This window comes from Marmota flaviventris, chromosome 8 (genome assembly GCF_047511675.1).
Source record: "Marmota flaviventris isolate mMarFla1 chromosome 8, mMarFla1.hap1, whole genome shotgun sequence".
Taxonomy (NCBI): Eukaryota; Metazoa; Chordata; class Mammalia; order Rodentia; family Sciuridae; genus Marmota; species Marmota flaviventris.
The window spans coordinates 53,362,439-53,379,686 of record NC_092505.1 but is presented as its reverse complement, the minus strand read 5'-3'; the positions used below and the strand labels follow the sequence as shown (position 1 = coordinate 53,379,686).

Below are 17,248 nucleotides of genomic sequence, written 5' to 3'. Positions count from 1 at the left end.
ATTGTGTAGGTTTCCCTCACCCCCTTCTTATTTCCTATTTTTTATTTTTATATACATATGTGTGTGTGTGTGTATTTGATTCTCAAGTTTTTTTTGACTTGGCAAGTGGAAGACATTGATTTAAAATTTGAATACTACAAAAAATGTTGCTAAAATAATTTTAGTGAATATATTAAAAGAGAACATACTCATGACTATATTGCTAGTTGTTTAATATATTGTTTATATATATTCAAGAATACTAATCTTTAAGAACAAATTTTGGCAAATAGGTAAAAATCCATTATTTGGGTGAGGGTTGTGGATCAGTGGTAAAGGGCTTGCTTAGCATGTATGAGGCCCTCGATTTGATTCTCAGCACTACATATAAATAAATAAAATAAAGGACCATTGACAACAACAACAAAAAACAATTTAAAAAATCCATTATTTGATTAACCAATCCTTGAGTGAAGTTGGCTTTCTTTTTTTGTGGGGGGTGGGGAACCAGGGATTGAACTCAGGGGCACTCAACCACTGAGCCACATTTCCAGCCCTATTTTGTATTTTATTTAGAGACAGGGTCTCACTGAGTTGTTTAGCACCTTGCCATTGCTGAAGCTGGCTTTGAACTTGCAATCCTCCTGTCTCAGCCTCCCCAGCTGCTGGGATTATAGATGTGTGCCACCAGGCCCAGCTGAAATTGGTTTTCTGCCAGTGGTTCTGTAAGACCTACTGTTTGTATAAAAATAGCATTCTGATAAACTTGGAAACAAACAGATTGATCAGGATCAGATAAACTTCTTCAAGTTTGTGATTTAAAAAATACAAATTCAGGGATGGAGGTATAGTTCAATAGTAGAGTGTTTGCTTAGCATGTAAGAGGATCTATGCTCTATCTCTAGTCCTGCAAGAAACTAAAAATTTTTTAATTAAAAATCATTAAGTAGCTGAGGACTGGCTGCGCTGTGGTGTCCTGCCCCGGGGTGGCCTTCTAGCAGGATGGAGGCGACTTTGAAGCAGCACTTGGAGGATACAATGAAGAATCCGTCCATTGTTGGAGTCCTGTGCACAGATTCACAAGGACTTAATCTGGGCTGTCGTGGGACCCTGTCAGATGAACATGCTGGAGTTATATCTGTTCTAGCCCAACAAGCAACTAAGATAACCTCTGACCCCACTGATATTCCTGTGGTGTGCCAAGAATCAGATAATGGGAACATTATGATCCAAAAACGTGATGGCATCACCGTGACAGTGCACAAAAGGGCCTCTTGATCTCTCTCATCAGTTCTCCAGCAGCCTGTCATAGGGACTCAATCCTACTATGTTAATTATCTTACAAAACTAATTAAGTTTGGGCTGGGGATGTGGCTCAAGCAGTAATGCGCTCGCCTCAGCACCATATAAAAATAAAGATGTTGTGTCCACCGAAAACTAAAAAATAAATATTAAAAAAAACTTCTCTCTCTCTCTCCTCTCTCTTTAAAAAAAACTAGTTAAGTTGCAGTGATTAAGCCATTCATTGAATATGCATTGAATACTTTTCTATTTATTTTAGAGTGAGTTGCTTTTTAACCAATGTATCAGGATATTAATAAGGATCATGTTTTGAAGCAGCATGTCCAGATCACTTTGTATATAAAATTTCGTTAGGTTAAATAAATCTGCTTGGAGGAAAGCTTAAAAAAATCATTAAGTAATTGCTAAGTAAGACCATTGTCTTTGTGTGACATTATTGAACCATGATGCTAGATATTTTTGTATATTTGGCAATTTTTTTGTATTTGCATCTCAGATGCACAAAATTGGGTTGATCATAATCCTTGGTTCATGATATACTCATCTGTTTCCAAGCATAGTGTTTTTATTTAGTTAATTGATTAGTTATTTTAAATACTGACTATAATTAGTCATAATTTAATAACTAGTTATTTTAAAAACTATGCACCTATTAACCCATGATTCAAACAAGAACTAGAACAACAATTCCACTCTTCATATGCACTTAAGAGAAATTCTTCCTTATATACAAGGGAAGACCTATATGATTGTTCATTGAAGGAGTTTGCAAGAGCAAAACTTAAAAATTCAAATGTCTATTAATGGGAGAGAGAATGAATAAACTGTGATAAAATGGACTAATGTATGAACTAACTGTTCATATAATGGACTAATATGCATCAGTCAAAATCAATGAACTATAGTGACATTTAACATGAATGAATTTTATCAGTATTAAAAAATACTGATAAAAAGTGAGACCCCCATAGAATATTTCTCAATCCTTTTTATAATGTTGCAACATAAAAAAATCTAACACTTTTTAGGAATATAGATAGATGCAAAGAGACTAGATAATAAGGGAAGCAATGGAATAACACACAAGGGATTTAGGATTATGATGATGGATGAAGGAGAAGCACAGGGTATGGATACACAGCTAGTGTAGATTCTTGTGGTGTTTACTAACTGCTTTAAAGAAAATACATGTAAACCCAGACTTGGATATAAAAAGAAAATCCTGTTTTTTGGAACTTGTACTATAACTGTAGTTTTAGGATTTCCTGATAGAGCTGATTGTAAGCATGTGTTGAGATCACATTGTATTATTTTGGGATTATACTGTATGTCAAAAAGTGAATTTCATACATTTGTAGAAACAGAAAGTAGTAAAATCCCATTGACTAATGTTGTTCCTTTCTTAAAAAGCATAAACTCTTTAGTAGGAAAATATGACAAAGTTTGAACAAAGAGAATTTTTATATAAATGAAATCATAATTATCATTAAAAGCTTCTCTCATTTCACTTTTAATACACACACACACACACACACACACACACACACACAAATTTTCCCAAGTCTGAAAATTTCTAAAAGTCATGTTAGGAGTCATTAGTTTTTCATGAAATTATCCTTGATCCCTTCCTATCCTTCCCTTGTCATATCCAGTGCTCATAGATCAACACTGATTATATCATCTTATTACTGTAATCTGCACCTCCTTGTTTTCACAGCCACTGCTTTAGGTGTGGGCTTACAAACTAACAACCCAAGGTCTGAGGGCCACCTGCAGCCTACAGACAATTTTTTAAAAATATTTTTTTAGTTGTTGATAGACCTTTATTTTATTCATTTATATGTGGTGCTGAGAATTGAACCCAGTGCCTCACACACGTCAGGCAAGCAGTCTACTACTGAGCCACAATCCCAGCCCCAGAAAATTTTTTTATGTTTTTTTTTTAGTTGTAGATGGACACAATGCCTTTATTTTATTTATTTTTATGTGGTGCTTCACATGTGCTAAGCAAGTGCTCTACCACTCAGCCACAGCCCTGGCCCTACAGACAAATTTTGTATCATCTGTGCAATGTTGAAATTTTTAAAAAATTTGTTGCTACCCCCCCAAAAAAATTGACAACATTTAAAGACTTGGATATTGTACCTAAGATTTCAGTTGCTTTTTTTGTATTTTTGCAGAGCCTTATACATGCTGTGTAAGCACACTGTCACTGAGCTACACCGCAGCTTAGGTTCCAACTTCTTTTGACAAATAAGAATATGCGGCAACCCTAGGCTCATATGCCAATTTGACAATATTCAATTACAGCAAAGGTGAGACTTCCCTTCTCCTTGAGGTCTGAGCTTTCCAGTTTAGAATTCCCGCCATATCCTGTTGTTTCTTGGAACTGGTTCACTTTACTCTTTGGCATTACCGGCTTGGTTCTTGTAAGGATTCCAAGTCTTCGCCGACTTGTCTTCTACTCTTATCTCTTTCGTAGTACATACCCCGTCCTGTCTCCACATTTTTAAAGTTAGTTTTCTAAGATTTGATCAAATCACGTGATTTGTATATCCTTGATATACTAATTATTTCAGTATTAAAATACAAGTTCCTTAAAATGGCTTTTCATGATCTGGGCTACCTGCTCCCGAATGCCACATCATTGTTTCCCACCCTTTCCCAACTTTGATTACTACTCAGAACCAGCAGTTCCCAAACCAGCATATTTCCTTTTGTCTGCCAGTTCTGTCCTCTCCATCTTCGCTTTCCCGTTTCTCCTGGTTAACTCTTGCTCATCCTCAAAAACTGCGCTGACAACAGTCTTCCAGGGAACCATTCCCCGAAACCTTTCCCTCTTCTTTAATTTTGTGATCCCAAAGCGACTTTTGTCCTTAACACTACCGGTGTTAAACCGGGGGGGGGGGGGGGGGGGGCTGAAGTAGAGTTAATCGAACTTGGATTAGACCGGCGTTATTCACTAGTTTTCACCTCTGAGTCCAGTTCCCACGGTAAGAGGACATAAATGCGTAAGCGTCCGCATCTTGACGACTTCCTGAAACCAGGCCTCTATCGGTGATCTAGGTCCCAGTTCCTACCAGATCGCAAACCCCGCACACCCGGCACTGAGGTCTGCAGTTCGTCGCTAGCCCAGCCTCGGATTGGGTAGAGCGGTGCATGCTGGAAGCGACTGGATCGTCGAAGGGCTTATTGGGAATTGTAGTTCTTGGAGCCGGAAGTGGGGGTGGCAAGGATATTAACCGCACCTGAGACAGCAGTCACTGAGGCTGCCGCCGCCCCAGGGTTGTGCATCACTCTCAGCCCACCAGTCTTGGGTGTTTCCTCTGGCTTTCGGGGCTCCGGGCGCCCTGACGAGCACAGCGGCCGGGCCGCCTCTCCTCAGCTAGGTGGCGGCTCCGCAGCCCCGGATGCGGCCGTAGGGCACGGGAATGGATCTTGGCGGCTGTGAGAAGCTCCTGCCCGAGGAGAGCAGGTGGGCTAGGAGGGAGCTGGGGAGTCGGGGACTGTAGGTGGGTTTGAGCACCGGGAGGTTTGGGAGGTCTCGACAGCACCGTGAGAGGTGTCAGGCGCACAAACCTGCGGGTGCCTGCCCCGGGGTACACGTCGAAAAATTTCTGAGAGGAGGGACTGGAAGGGCGTGGAGAGGACGGGGAAGGTGGGTCAGATTCGTTGAGGGCTGGGGAGCAGAAAAGGTTGACCCCCAGATTCAAGACTGCTAGAGAGGAGGTGTATTGAGAGTCGGGGAGATAAGGTCTGAGGTGCTGTAGTGAAATTTTATAGGCCCGAGTCTATAGATAGGAGCAGGAGACCAGACTGGTACCTGGGCTGAAACTTGCGGTGACAGCAGGCTGGACCAATATAAGAGGGTGAGGTAAGATGAGTTTGGGGAAGAAGGCGAGGAAGGCCCGTGGATGAAAAGTGAGTGTGTGTAATGGCAGTGGCGTGGGGATAGTGACTTGCTGATGAGACTAAAAATTGTGTGCATGCCTTTTGTCAGTGCTTGATCACTTGTCAGAGCCAAAGGGCCTTTCTGTCATTTCCTTTTCTTCAAACCTTTCACTTCTTCCGCACGATGCAAACTAAGCATCGTTTGCATGCTTAAATAGTTCCATATAAATGTGGAACTATTTATTGTCAGAGAGTCCGTGTCTTCTGGAAATTAGGGAATTTCAGTATTTTGGGTTTTTCCTGAGGTGTTGGGAATTGAAGCCTGGATCTCATACATGCTACCACTAAACTATACCGCAAGTCCTGGGATTTAATATTTTAAAAATTACTTTGCCCAAATGATCAACTGGACTCTGTAGAGGTGTTTCTCTATTTGGGTTTGCTTCATTATAACTGGTCTTACTTATGGTGGGGTGTAGTTCACAGGGGTACTTACCTAGTACGAGGAAAGTCCCAGGTTCCATCACCATCACTGCAGTAACAATAACAACAACAAAACTGGTCTTAACCTCTTAAAGAGGCTGAAATGGTGACAGGACTACAGCAGGAATGTGGCTTAAGGGAGTCTTGCTTGACATTTAGAAGCAATTTCAGACAAGTAATGGTCTAGGAGTAGCTGAAGTCCAAAGTTTAGAAGCAGATTTACCTCTGAGAAAACATCCTCAGGGGAGAACTGAAATGTGCCTGAGTGAAGATTTTGCTGTTTTAAGGGTGACTCCACTTTTTGTGCACAGGTACCCTGTGGCTGGCTGAACAAAGTCTGGACTGACAGAACTTTGGGGGTTTTGCCGGAGATCTATGAATGATGTGCACTAAGTAAAACTGAACACTTTACTTCCCTTTTCTATTTTTCAGTTTCTACTTATTTATGTTTGGCTATTTATTCTTCCTCCAGATGTCTGTGAAACCTAAACAAGTTTTAGAGTTATTTTGATTTTCCTTTACTAGTTCATGTGGGGCAGACTGAGTCAAAATTTAAATTCAGTTTCTTTCCCCTTTTAGCTGGAGGTGCATTAGTTGTTAATTTATCAAACAATTATTTACTATATGCTAGGCACTGTTTTAAAAGCTTTACATATATTAATTTTTTTATCCTCTTAACAACTGTATGAGGTAGGTACTTTAGTTACTATCATTTCACAGATGAGGAAGCTGAGACATGGACAGGATAAGTAGTCATACAGTGAATCTCTCTTGGGCCTGGGGTTTAAACCCAGGTAGTCTGGCTCCAGAATTTGCATTTTTAATATCTTTACTATGCTGCCTATCAGTATGCTAATAGTGACAATGAAATATATAGATAGGTACCTTTCTGTTCCTGTCCTTCAGGCCAACACCACATCTCCTTTTCAGATATCTTTGCTTGTCTGTTTTTTAAAAATATTTATTTAGTTGTAGATGAACACACAGTATCTTTATTTATTTTTATGTGTTCTGAGGATCAACCCAGTGCCTCACACGTGGGAGGCAAGCACTTTACCACTGAGCTACAGCCCCAGCTCTTGTCTATTTTTGTATGCTTATCTTTTAACCAGCTAACTTTTGTCAAAACTATTAAATCAATGTTTTTTTCCCAACAGTCATTGATATTGTTGTTATAGACTTGCTTTCTCTCTGTTAGTAGTCAGTGAACTCAGAATGTGTTTCATGAGGCTTCCTGGTACTTATGTTCTCAATTAGCTCCAGATAGATAATTGATAAATATATGCCTTATGCCTGAAAATTGGAATATTGTCACTAGGAACATAACCTTTCTATGGCCACTACTGTACCCAATTCATAAACAGTCTTCCTGATGAGTTGGAATCATTTTTAAACATAAAGGATAGAACTTCAGTACATTTTCTGAAAGCAGTTGATATAGTGAAATGCACATAAACTTTAAAGCCAGACAGACCTACATTTGAATCCTAGCTCCTCCGCTTGGTCAAGTTACTTATCCCGAATCAGTGGGAAGAATAATACTTTCTAGCTAGAGAGATTATGATAATTCTACATAATGTGCACAAAGCTCTTCAGAGTGTCTGGTATGTACTAAGTGCAAATAATTTTCTGCTTCCATCCAATCTCCAGGTTTCTTGAGACATGGTGGGTTTGTGCTCCTCAGGTTACTATTTGCAAGAGTAGAAATGTTCTTCCTCCTTTCATAGCTCCTCTATCTGAGTTGAAAACATTGGAGACTGAGGTGTTGGGCTTTTTTTTTTTCTTTTCTAGCATTACTGGGGATTGAACCATGGGTGTTCTGTCACTGGTTTAGCTACAGCCCCAGCCCTTTATTTTTTATTTTGAGACAGGGTCTCAAATGCCCAGGCTGGCCTCAAACTTGCAATCTTCTTACCTCAGCCTCCTGAATAGCAGGATTTACAAGTGTGTGCCAATATGTGTGGCTGCCTAATTTTTAACTTCAACCTGGGAATGTAGTTATGACATAGGTTCCCCTATTGTTTTCCAGCCAGCTAGCTATCCACTAGCAAAGTGCCATGATGCATTTTGTTAACTTTCCCTAGGGTTTCTTAAATGCCAGTTGTATAGAGATTGTCTGCTGAAACTACTGAACAGTTAAAGGAATGGGCCTTCTAGCATCGTTCTGTCACCCTAGACTGCCTTAGGCTATAAAGTCTACTTCTAAGCTTGGAATTTAGCTACATACACTCCTCAGTATACCTGGTACAGTGATCCAGATAGAATCAAAATTTAAGTGGTAAGATACTTTTTAGTGTCTCTAAACTATATTTATTCAGCTGACCAAAAAGTTCTCTTCCTGTTCTCTGTCTTAATAGCATTTTCCAATCAATTAGAGGCCAGAGCCTCAAAATGAAATTTGATGTTTCCCTCTTCTTCATTTCCTATATCCAGTCACTAGATTTTATGAATTCTGTTCCTGATTTTCCTTCGAAGTAAAGGGAAAAAAAATTCAGGGTATTGTCTTGCTTTAGGCATGGTCAGTCTAGGTTCTGAAAGTCAAGCATTTGTCCCAGTCTGTGAGCTCTGCTTCCTGATGTGTTGGTTTCATTATCAGGCAAACTTTTACAGGATAACTCTTGCCAACTCCAAGTTTGGCAATCCCAATAAGAAAAAAAGTACGTAGTCCCAATAGCTTCTGCAAAAACAAAAATCCTGGGACTGACTCTTTTTGTTCTGATTTGAGTTCCTGTTCTTGTGATCAAGGTATGGAATATGCTACTCACTTGGACCTAAATTATATACCCAATGCTGGATCCTAGGGTCAAGTGAGACCTTCTTGGAACCTCATGAATCAAAGTTAATTGGTAGAGGTATGTGTGTGTGCCAATATGCGTGGCTGCCTAATTTTTAACAGAGGTATGGTAGAGGTATGGTTCCCCTGTGGAAAATCGAGAGTTCTGTCACCAAAATAAAATGTCATGAATTCTGGGCAGATGCAAACCATGCAGAATAGTGTTATCTCTCATCGGGGATTATTTTTGTATACTAACCAATCTTCCTGTCTGAATTTAGCCTCTTCACACTGCTACTAATTTAATTTTTGAGAAACAAAGTTACTATGGTATTTTACTCAGAATTCCAGTATTCAATCTGTTTGTTATCCCTTATGAATCTCCTAGTTACAGAACCATGACATTTGGCCATTTTCTTTTTTAGTTGTAGATGGACACAATACCTTTATTTTCATTATGTGGTGCTGAGGATCAAACCCAGAGCCTCACACATGCTAGGTGAGCGCTCTACCACTGAGCCACAACCTCAGCCCCAGATTTTTGGCCATTTTCACATCTCTCTTGCTCTTCTTTTTCTTGCTTCTCCACACTCCCTGCAATACCTCCATCTTTGCCAGGAAAGCTTAGTCATCATTTAACAACTTCTTTAGAAGGTAACCCTAACCTGTTCTTTTCCATTCTCACTTCACAGCATAGTGCCTTCATAGCATAGTTAAGTGCCTGTTTCCCCCATTACTTTTTGAGTTCCCTGAGAGATGGGGACCCTCTTGCTCAAATAACCTAGCTTCCTAACACAGTTCTTGACATATATTTGATGCTCAGTGAATATTTGTTCAGGAAATGAAAAGATTAACAATTTGAACATGGCTTTTACAGTTGGGCAGTGCCAGTGGTACTCTTGCTATTGAAAGGACCTTTTATTTCTCCTCCCTATTCATTTTCATTTTTTTCACATTTATTTTTACTTCATATTTTTCCCTTTTCCCTTTGATCATGCTAAGGATTGACAATTCATATAGAACTAATAGTAAAGCAGGTTAATCATATGATTTTTTAGCAGTTCACACTGCTAATTCAATTACTAGTACTCAAAACAATATGAAACACATACACCATAGAAATGTACCCTTGTAACTTTTAGGAAAACTGCTATTGTCAGAACCCAAGAGGGGGAGGCAAATCAGCTGACTACAGTAACCCTAAGCCTGAAGATTTTCTCAATATTCTTTCTCCTCACAGCTGTTTCTGCTTTTTTTTTTTTTTTTTTTTTGTACCAAGGATTGAACCATTGAACCCAGGGGTGCTTAACCGTTGAACCACGTCCCCAGACCCACTCTTTTTTAAAATTTTGAGACAGGGTCTCACTAAGTTGCTAAGGACCTTGCTAAATTGATGAGGCTGGTCTTGAACTTGCAATCCTTCTGCCTCAGCCTCCCAAATTGTTGGGATTACAGGCATGCCCCACCACACCCTGCTGTTTCTGCTTCTTTATAGCTTTATCACTTCTGTTAGGTGGATTTTTTCTTTTTTCTTTCTTCTTTATCCCCCTCCCTCCTCCTCCTCCTCTTCTTTTTTGATCTTCTATGCCACAAGTTTCATCATATTGTCTGGGTGATTATAGACCTACTTTGTCCAACATGATTGCCACTAATCACATGTGACAATTTAAATAATAGTTTTTAAATATTAGTAGGAGGAATGGTATATCAATGACGTATATTATGGGAGCGCTAATAAAGGAATTATAGTGGACCAGATCATTTAGAACCTCTGGAAAAGAGACTGAGCTAGAGGTAAACCTTAATCCCTGAATGGGGTGACAAGAAGCATTCCAAAATGAAAAGATCTGATGAAGTCACAGAAATAGAAGTGAGATTGTCATGTTTGTAATAGGGAGAGAGGTAGTCTATATTGTATTTAAATTAAAGAATACCGAGCAGGAAAATTGGTGTTAAGATTGGGGCCCGGTGATTTAAAATCTTTGAACTTCATACCAGGAAGTCTGTACATCATCCATGGTTAGTTTTCTGACATAAGGGATTCTCCTGCCTTTGGTTAAATCTAACTCATTGTTGAAATTCACTAATTTCAGTATCATTTAAATTTAGTATGGTTGGTGAGACATTCGTTTAATAGGTATGAAGTCGCCAAGTATGCTATAGATACTGCCTATTTCCTCCCAGATATTAAGATTTGACCATTAAAGGGATGGAACTGGCCAATAATTAGGTTCTCCTAAGTACCCCAGAACCGAGAGACTATTTATAATAGAGTCAAGTACTGTTTTTTCTATATTATTTATATTAAAAGCAGCATAAATACTTAACTCTATAGTCTACAAGTTAATACTGTATAGTTAAAAACAGAAAATATGTAGCCAGATAGAAAAATGTACTAAACACAAATTAAGTGTGGGAGTCTCTTGCTACCTCAGTGTTACTAGTAATTATCTCTCTTATTTTTTTTTCCTCTCCCTTGAGGAGGAACCCATTACTTCTTTCCAGGAAGTGTTTTCTAGAATTAAAATTCCCAGGGGCTTACCTGACCACAGTCTTTCAGCCTAGGAAGCCCCTGATACTTGGGTATTAAAAAAAAATCCTTTATGGTGCTTTCCAGTTTCTTGTTTGCTAACTTTGTTCAGATCATTGATCCATTATTAATTACTGGTTTCAAAGAACACCTAAACTTTTCCCCTCTTCTCTGTGTTCCCTTAATATCACCAAAATTTACTGCTGTAAACATTTTTTTAGTGTCTTTATGTTGTGGCATAAATGTAACATTACATTTTGCCTTTTTATAGTTTAATATACTATCATTAGCTTTGGAATCTTTTTGATCAAGAATTTCAATTCTTTCATGGTATTTCATTATATGGATATCATACTTCTCTCTCCTTACTTGGTACAGATTGATCTTCAACTGTGTTGAAGTATCAGGTAATGATACCATGACCCAATCTAGATAAAAGTCACTGGATGGAAGGCATGTGCTGATGAGCTGAAGTTGTTTCTCTTTACCACTAATAAGAGTACTTGGAGATTGATGATGTGTCTGTATATATTTATTCCGTTGAATCTCCCTTTATATTTGCAAAGTACTTTCCCTTATTTATTATATATCACTTATTTTTAGTTATTAGTTATATTTTAGTTACATATATATGATAATACAAGTTTCTTAAAAATAAGATTTGTTTGTAACTTTTTTTTTGTTTTAATCTTGGTGCTCCTTATTATAATTTGGCAAACTTAAGACTGAGTTGGCATTTAGGAAAATTATTTTTCCTCTAGATGTCCTTGAGTCACTTAAGCAATTTCTATTCCTCTTTAAAGGAGGAATGTAGTCAAAATCCTCTCAAAAGAAATTAGGTAGGGGGCTGGGGCTGTAGCTCAGTGGTAGAGCACTTGCCTCACATGTATGAGGCACTGGATTCTATCCTCAGCACCACATAAAAATAAAAGTAAAGATATTGTGTCCATCTAGAACTAAAAAAATTATTTTAAAAATTAGGTGGAAAAAAAAATTAGGTGGGACTTTATTCTGAAATTGGTTTTACTGTGAGTTGATGAAAATGATTTAGGTGGAGGTGAGTTATGCTTTCCCTTGCACTCAGGCCTAGTTCCTCTTTGGCAGAGAGTGAGAGACTTAGAAATACATGCTTTTATTTTAGGGTGAATAAGGAAGAAACATTTTGTGTACTTGTGAAAGCTATTCTTCCAAGGACTGCTCTCAACCTAATACACTTCTCAATCTAATATACTGTGTCCAGGTAAAGGCTACTTGTGAATAAAAGGTGATACCATACAAATAATTATTATCAAACAGGTTTAAGCTAGGAAAAACTGGCCTTACCAGCTGAAAATGTGGTTAAAGAATAGGGAAAGGATATTTGATTTCTCCATGGTGATTTGTTTGCTTGCATCTAATGGATTAATCCAACTGCTATGTATGGGCATCAATTGAATTTAGTATTTCAACACTCTGAAAATGATATTTGTATCATTAGGGTAGAGGACACTAACAAGGTGAAGACACAGACTAATCATGTAAATCAATTTTTAAAAAAAGTTTGGTTTACTTCTAGGTGAGCATATATGTATGTGTATGTGTGTGTGTGTGTGTGTGTGTGTGTGTTAGTGTGTCACACACACACACACACACACATCCCAAATATAGATTATTGAGTATATTATAGAATAAAAGTCACATTCTTTTGTAGCTTTGACAACTCAAGGGAATGTTACTGTGGAGAAAGAAAAGTTCCTTAGCATCATCCAAAGGAAGCTATTAGTAGATATGAATGTTCATAGTTTTGAGGATTTCATTGCTCTTTGTATAACTTTAGAAGCAAAGTTCTAGGGTGATAGGGTATTTGATGTTTGCTTGTGGAATTTATCTTGCTATTCTTTGACAGCTAATGCAGAATGAATCAGAACACAGATATGCAGAGTCACCTGTTAAGCCAGACAGGTTTTCAGGCCTCTAAGACTTGACTGTAGCCTGTTGGAATGTGAAAACTGTGTCAGAAGACCTGCGGTTAGCTCTGATAAAGCATAGTTGGAGCTAAAAGTTGGCAGTCAGTTGGCATTTTAGTGATCACGTTAGTCCCTCTGATACAGACATAGAACAAGTCTGGTGATCCATGTTTAATGAGATAAAGTTAAGGAAACTGGTTGTCTCCAATTTAAATAAATTCTTGTTCACAAGACCTTCAGAGCAGAAGACCGGAGTGAGATCCATCTGGACCTCCCTTTTGAGATAACACTCTTATACCCTATCTATCATTGATTTTATTTATGAATTTTACTTTCCTCATCTACTTTCCTAAAATATCTCCAAAAATTAACAAAAGAGATTAGTTTGGAGTATTGATAGAAAGGATTTTAATTCAGGACCCCCCCCCATAGATATTTATATGATATAAAACAGTTATGGTGAAAGTTCTCTGAAGAAATCATTGCCCTGAAGAAGGAAGTATATTCTAAAAAAAAATAAGAGGAAGATAAAGTGTGCAACATAACGAATGGGGGCCCAAGAGGCAGAGTTTGACACTTCTCATGTTTTCCTTGCCTAGTTTGATTGAGCATATATCCAGCTCTTTCATTCACTTACATTTGGTTTTGAGTTTTTATTGTGTTGGAAACTATATTGAGAAAATGTTGGAGATTTAAGAGAAAAGTTGAGGATCTTCTAGGACAGCAATTTCAAACTTTTCTACCAAAGTACATCAAGTCATCTAGGAGAATGAGCTGATAATGGACTGGTTTGGGAACTTTTCCTGAAGTGGCTCAGTGCAAACTTTAAAACAATTTTGTCTGAATTTTAACTTAAAAATCATGGAGGACATTTGTGTTCTTATCCATATTTATGTGAGTATGTACATGAATACTTTCTGCCCTTTACTATATTGTACTTAGTGCTTAGAAATAATATTGAATACAAAGTAGTGTTTGGCTTTTTGTTTGCTTATTTGGTAAAAGATTTCTGGTTCTAAGTAAATGCACTCATCTTTTTGCCCTTGTACTATCACTGTTCAGAAATGGATCTTAATATGTCATACTCCTAAATACACAGAGTTGTAGACTACTTATATGAAGATTGAATTAGACAGTAGATGAAAATCATTCACAAAGTATAATGTGTCATGTAAAATAAGGGTGTTTGATAGTTTGTTTCTTCTTTTTAATTTTAGTGTTCTTTATAGCTTTATCCTGTAAGAGTTGAGTCTATTCTCAAGTGTAAAATGAATGGAGGAGAGAACGTTAGAATGTGGGCAGAAGGATCCTTGGCTTAGACTTTGTTTGGTATGATCAGAAATCAGGTATAACAAATTTAACTAAACATTGATATAATTGCAGGAGGGAGCACTGGCAGTTGCTGGGCAATTTGAAGACTACTGTTGAAGGTTTGGTGTCAGCCAATAGCCCCAATGTTTGGTCCAAGTATGGTGGCCTGGAGCGGCTTTGTAGGGACATGCAGAGCATTCTCTATCATGGGCTCATACATGACCAGGTATGTAGAAATCTTATTTTTTTCTAATTCTGTATTACTTGTTGGAAACAAATAGTTAATAGTTGCATTAAGGTGTTTGGCAGAGAGAAGATGAAGGGCACTAGTCTGTGAGCTCTTTTTTTTTTTTTTTTAGTTGTAGACAGAAACAATACATAAATTCTATATAAATCAGTAGAATTTATATGTGATGCCAAGGATTGAACCTAGTGCCTTACACATGCCAGGCAAGTACTATACCACTGAACCACAACCTCAGTCTGTCTGTGAGCTCTTAATGGTAGGATTGAGATTTAATACATTATTATTTTTTGATCCAAAACATTTTACTTAGTGCCTGATGTACCATAGATGTCAGTGGAATGAATAAATTGCTGAGTGTGACAGCATATTATCAATGATCAGTTTATGTTAACTGTTGTTGCTTTAACAAATGACTATGAACTTAATGGCTTATTATTTTACAGTTATTATTTAAGTATTAAAACACTAATATTATTTTAATAATATATTATTGTGTATAATATATTATATGTGATAATATATAATTATATATACAATGTTATATAACATAGTAGTATATATTATTATATATGAGTATATAATGTTATATATTTTAATAATAATAATAATATTATTATAACTTATTATTTGAGGTCACATTTCTGACTTAAGTTTCACTAGGCTAAAAGCATGGTGTCTGCAGGACTGTGCTTCTGGAGGCTCTAAGGGATTCTCCCATTTCTTTGCCTTTTTGGCTTCTAGAGTTGCATTCCTTGAATTCTTTGGCTCCTAGCCCCTTCCTCTATCCTCAATACCTCTTAGAAGAACTCCTGTAATTACATAGGGCCCACCTGGATAATCTCACCATCTCAAGTTCCTTAATTTTTTCTCCTCCTCCTCCTTCTCCTTTTTCTTCTTCCTCCTCCTCCTCTTCCTTTTCTTCTTTTTCTTCTTCTTCTCTTTCTTCCCCTCCTCTTCCTCCTCCTCCCTCCTACTCTTTTGGCAGTACTGGGGATTGAATCCAGGGGTACTGTACCACTGACCTACATTCCTGGCCTTGTAATTTTTTATTTTGAGACAAATTGTACAGACTGACTTTGAATTTGAATTTGCCTCAGCCTCTTGAGTACCTGAGATTATAGGTGTGCAGTATTGTATCAGTCAAAAGATCCTTAATTTAATCACAACTGCCAAGTCCCTTTTGCCATAAAGGGTAACATTCACAGGTTCTAGGAATTGGGATGTGGATGTCTTGGAGTACCATTTTTCTTTTTTCTTTTTGGGTACCGGGGATTGAACTTGGGGGCACTCGACTACTGAGCCACATCCCCAGCCCTATTTTGTATTTTACTCAGAGACAGGGTCTCACTGAGTTGCTTTGCTTTGAGGCTGGCTTTGAACTCATGATCCTCCTATTTCAGCCTCCTGAGCTGCTGGAATTACAGGCATACCCCACTGTGCCGACCTTGTAGGACCATTGTTAGTCAACCAAAGTCAAGAGGCTTTTTTTTTTCCCCCCTAAATCTTAGGTTTGTTTTAAAACCATGGTTCACATCCCCACACCCACCTCCCTGATTCTCTTTGAATTGGATTTTTCATTGTTTCCTAAATTCAGAATTTTTTTTATTACTATCTTTGCTTTAAATTAGTAATAGGATGAAAGAATTAAATACTTTACTTATAGGGCTAGTGAGAATTCATCCTCAAAATTCACATGAAAACTCCAGCAGTTTTAGAAATGACTAGTGAAAACGAGGTGAAGAGAAGTGAAGATTAGCCTGGGTAGTTAATAGTGATTGAGTCATTGGGATTTTTCTCTTAGGAGCATCCCAGGACACATTTGAGAAATAATTATATTATCGTTTTTTTAATATCCTTTGAACATTACTTTGTAGACAACTGGTTGATGTTTCTGAGTGGTAGTTTTGATTTTAATTTGTGTTTTTGTTATAAACTTTATTTGATGTTGAGTTTCTTTTTCTTTATATCCTCAATTCTAATAACATTGAGTTTCAAAAATAAATGGAATCCTATAATACTTAATGGTTTTTGCTTTATCTTTGGCAATTACTCCATTTGCAGTGTTTCAAATAAGGTTTTGTTATGGGTAAAATTTTCTAGTGAGTCATTGGGGTTTAATACAGTCTTTTAAAACATCAAACTTCACAAATATATGCACAATTATGTACTTATAAACACTCATATCCTCCCATGTCAGGGACGAGTATTGTTTCCTGGAAATCCTTTCCCCTGCCCAAGCTCATTTTCTTTTTTATCAGAATTTGTTTTCAGTTGGTAGTCATATTGCAAAAGATCTAATAGGCTGTAGTGAAAGTGTTCATACTTGATAGAATATAATGTTACCTTCCCTTCTAGAAAGATATGTATATTGCTTCTGAAAAATATCTTTAAACCAGTGTTCCTGTTGGGTATTTTTATAATTCAATGGGAAAGTTAGCTTAGATTAGAATTTTTCTATTCAGAGTAAGTTCTGAAGGTGAGTTCCTGTGTCTTAAAGGACTTGGAAGATAGAAAAAACATGAGCATTTAAAGAGCTGAATTCTAATGGTCATCATTTTAAAAACATCTTTCCAGCTGACTGCATGGCTATACTTGTAATCCCAGTGCCTCAGGAGGCTGAGGCAGAAGAATTTCAAGTTTGAGACCAACCTCAGCAATTTAGCAAGGTCTGAGGACTTAGTGAGACCTTGTCTCAAAACATACAAGAAGGGCTGGGGATGTGACTTAGTTGTTAAATGACCCTCAGTTCAATCCCTGGTACAAGGAAGGAAGGAAGGAAGGAAGGA

General features: G+C 37.6%; 1 protein-coding gene and 1 pseudogene across 1 annotated transcript in view; both read left to right on the top strand.

The window, feature by feature from the left end:
• Positions 1 to 943: 943 nt before the first annotated feature.
• LOC114093388 (ragulator complex protein LAMTOR5 pseudogene) lies at positions 944 to 1,320 on the top strand (annotated as a pseudogene).
• A 3,189-nt stretch (positions 1,321 to 4,509) lies between these two features.
• The window catches only part of Rubcn (rubicon autophagy regulator), a 53,654-nt gene continuing 40,915 nt past the window's right edge, over positions 4,510 to 17,248 (top strand). The window contains exons 1-2 of the mRNA XM_027936023.2: positions 4,510 to 4,756; positions 14,288 to 14,441. Of these exons, the coding sequence (XP_027791824.1) occupies positions 4,713 to 4,756; positions 14,288 to 14,441 (198 nt within the window). The 5' untranslated portion in view covers positions 4,510 to 4,712. The remainder of the gene's footprint in view (positions 4,757 to 14,287; positions 14,442 to 17,248) is intronic.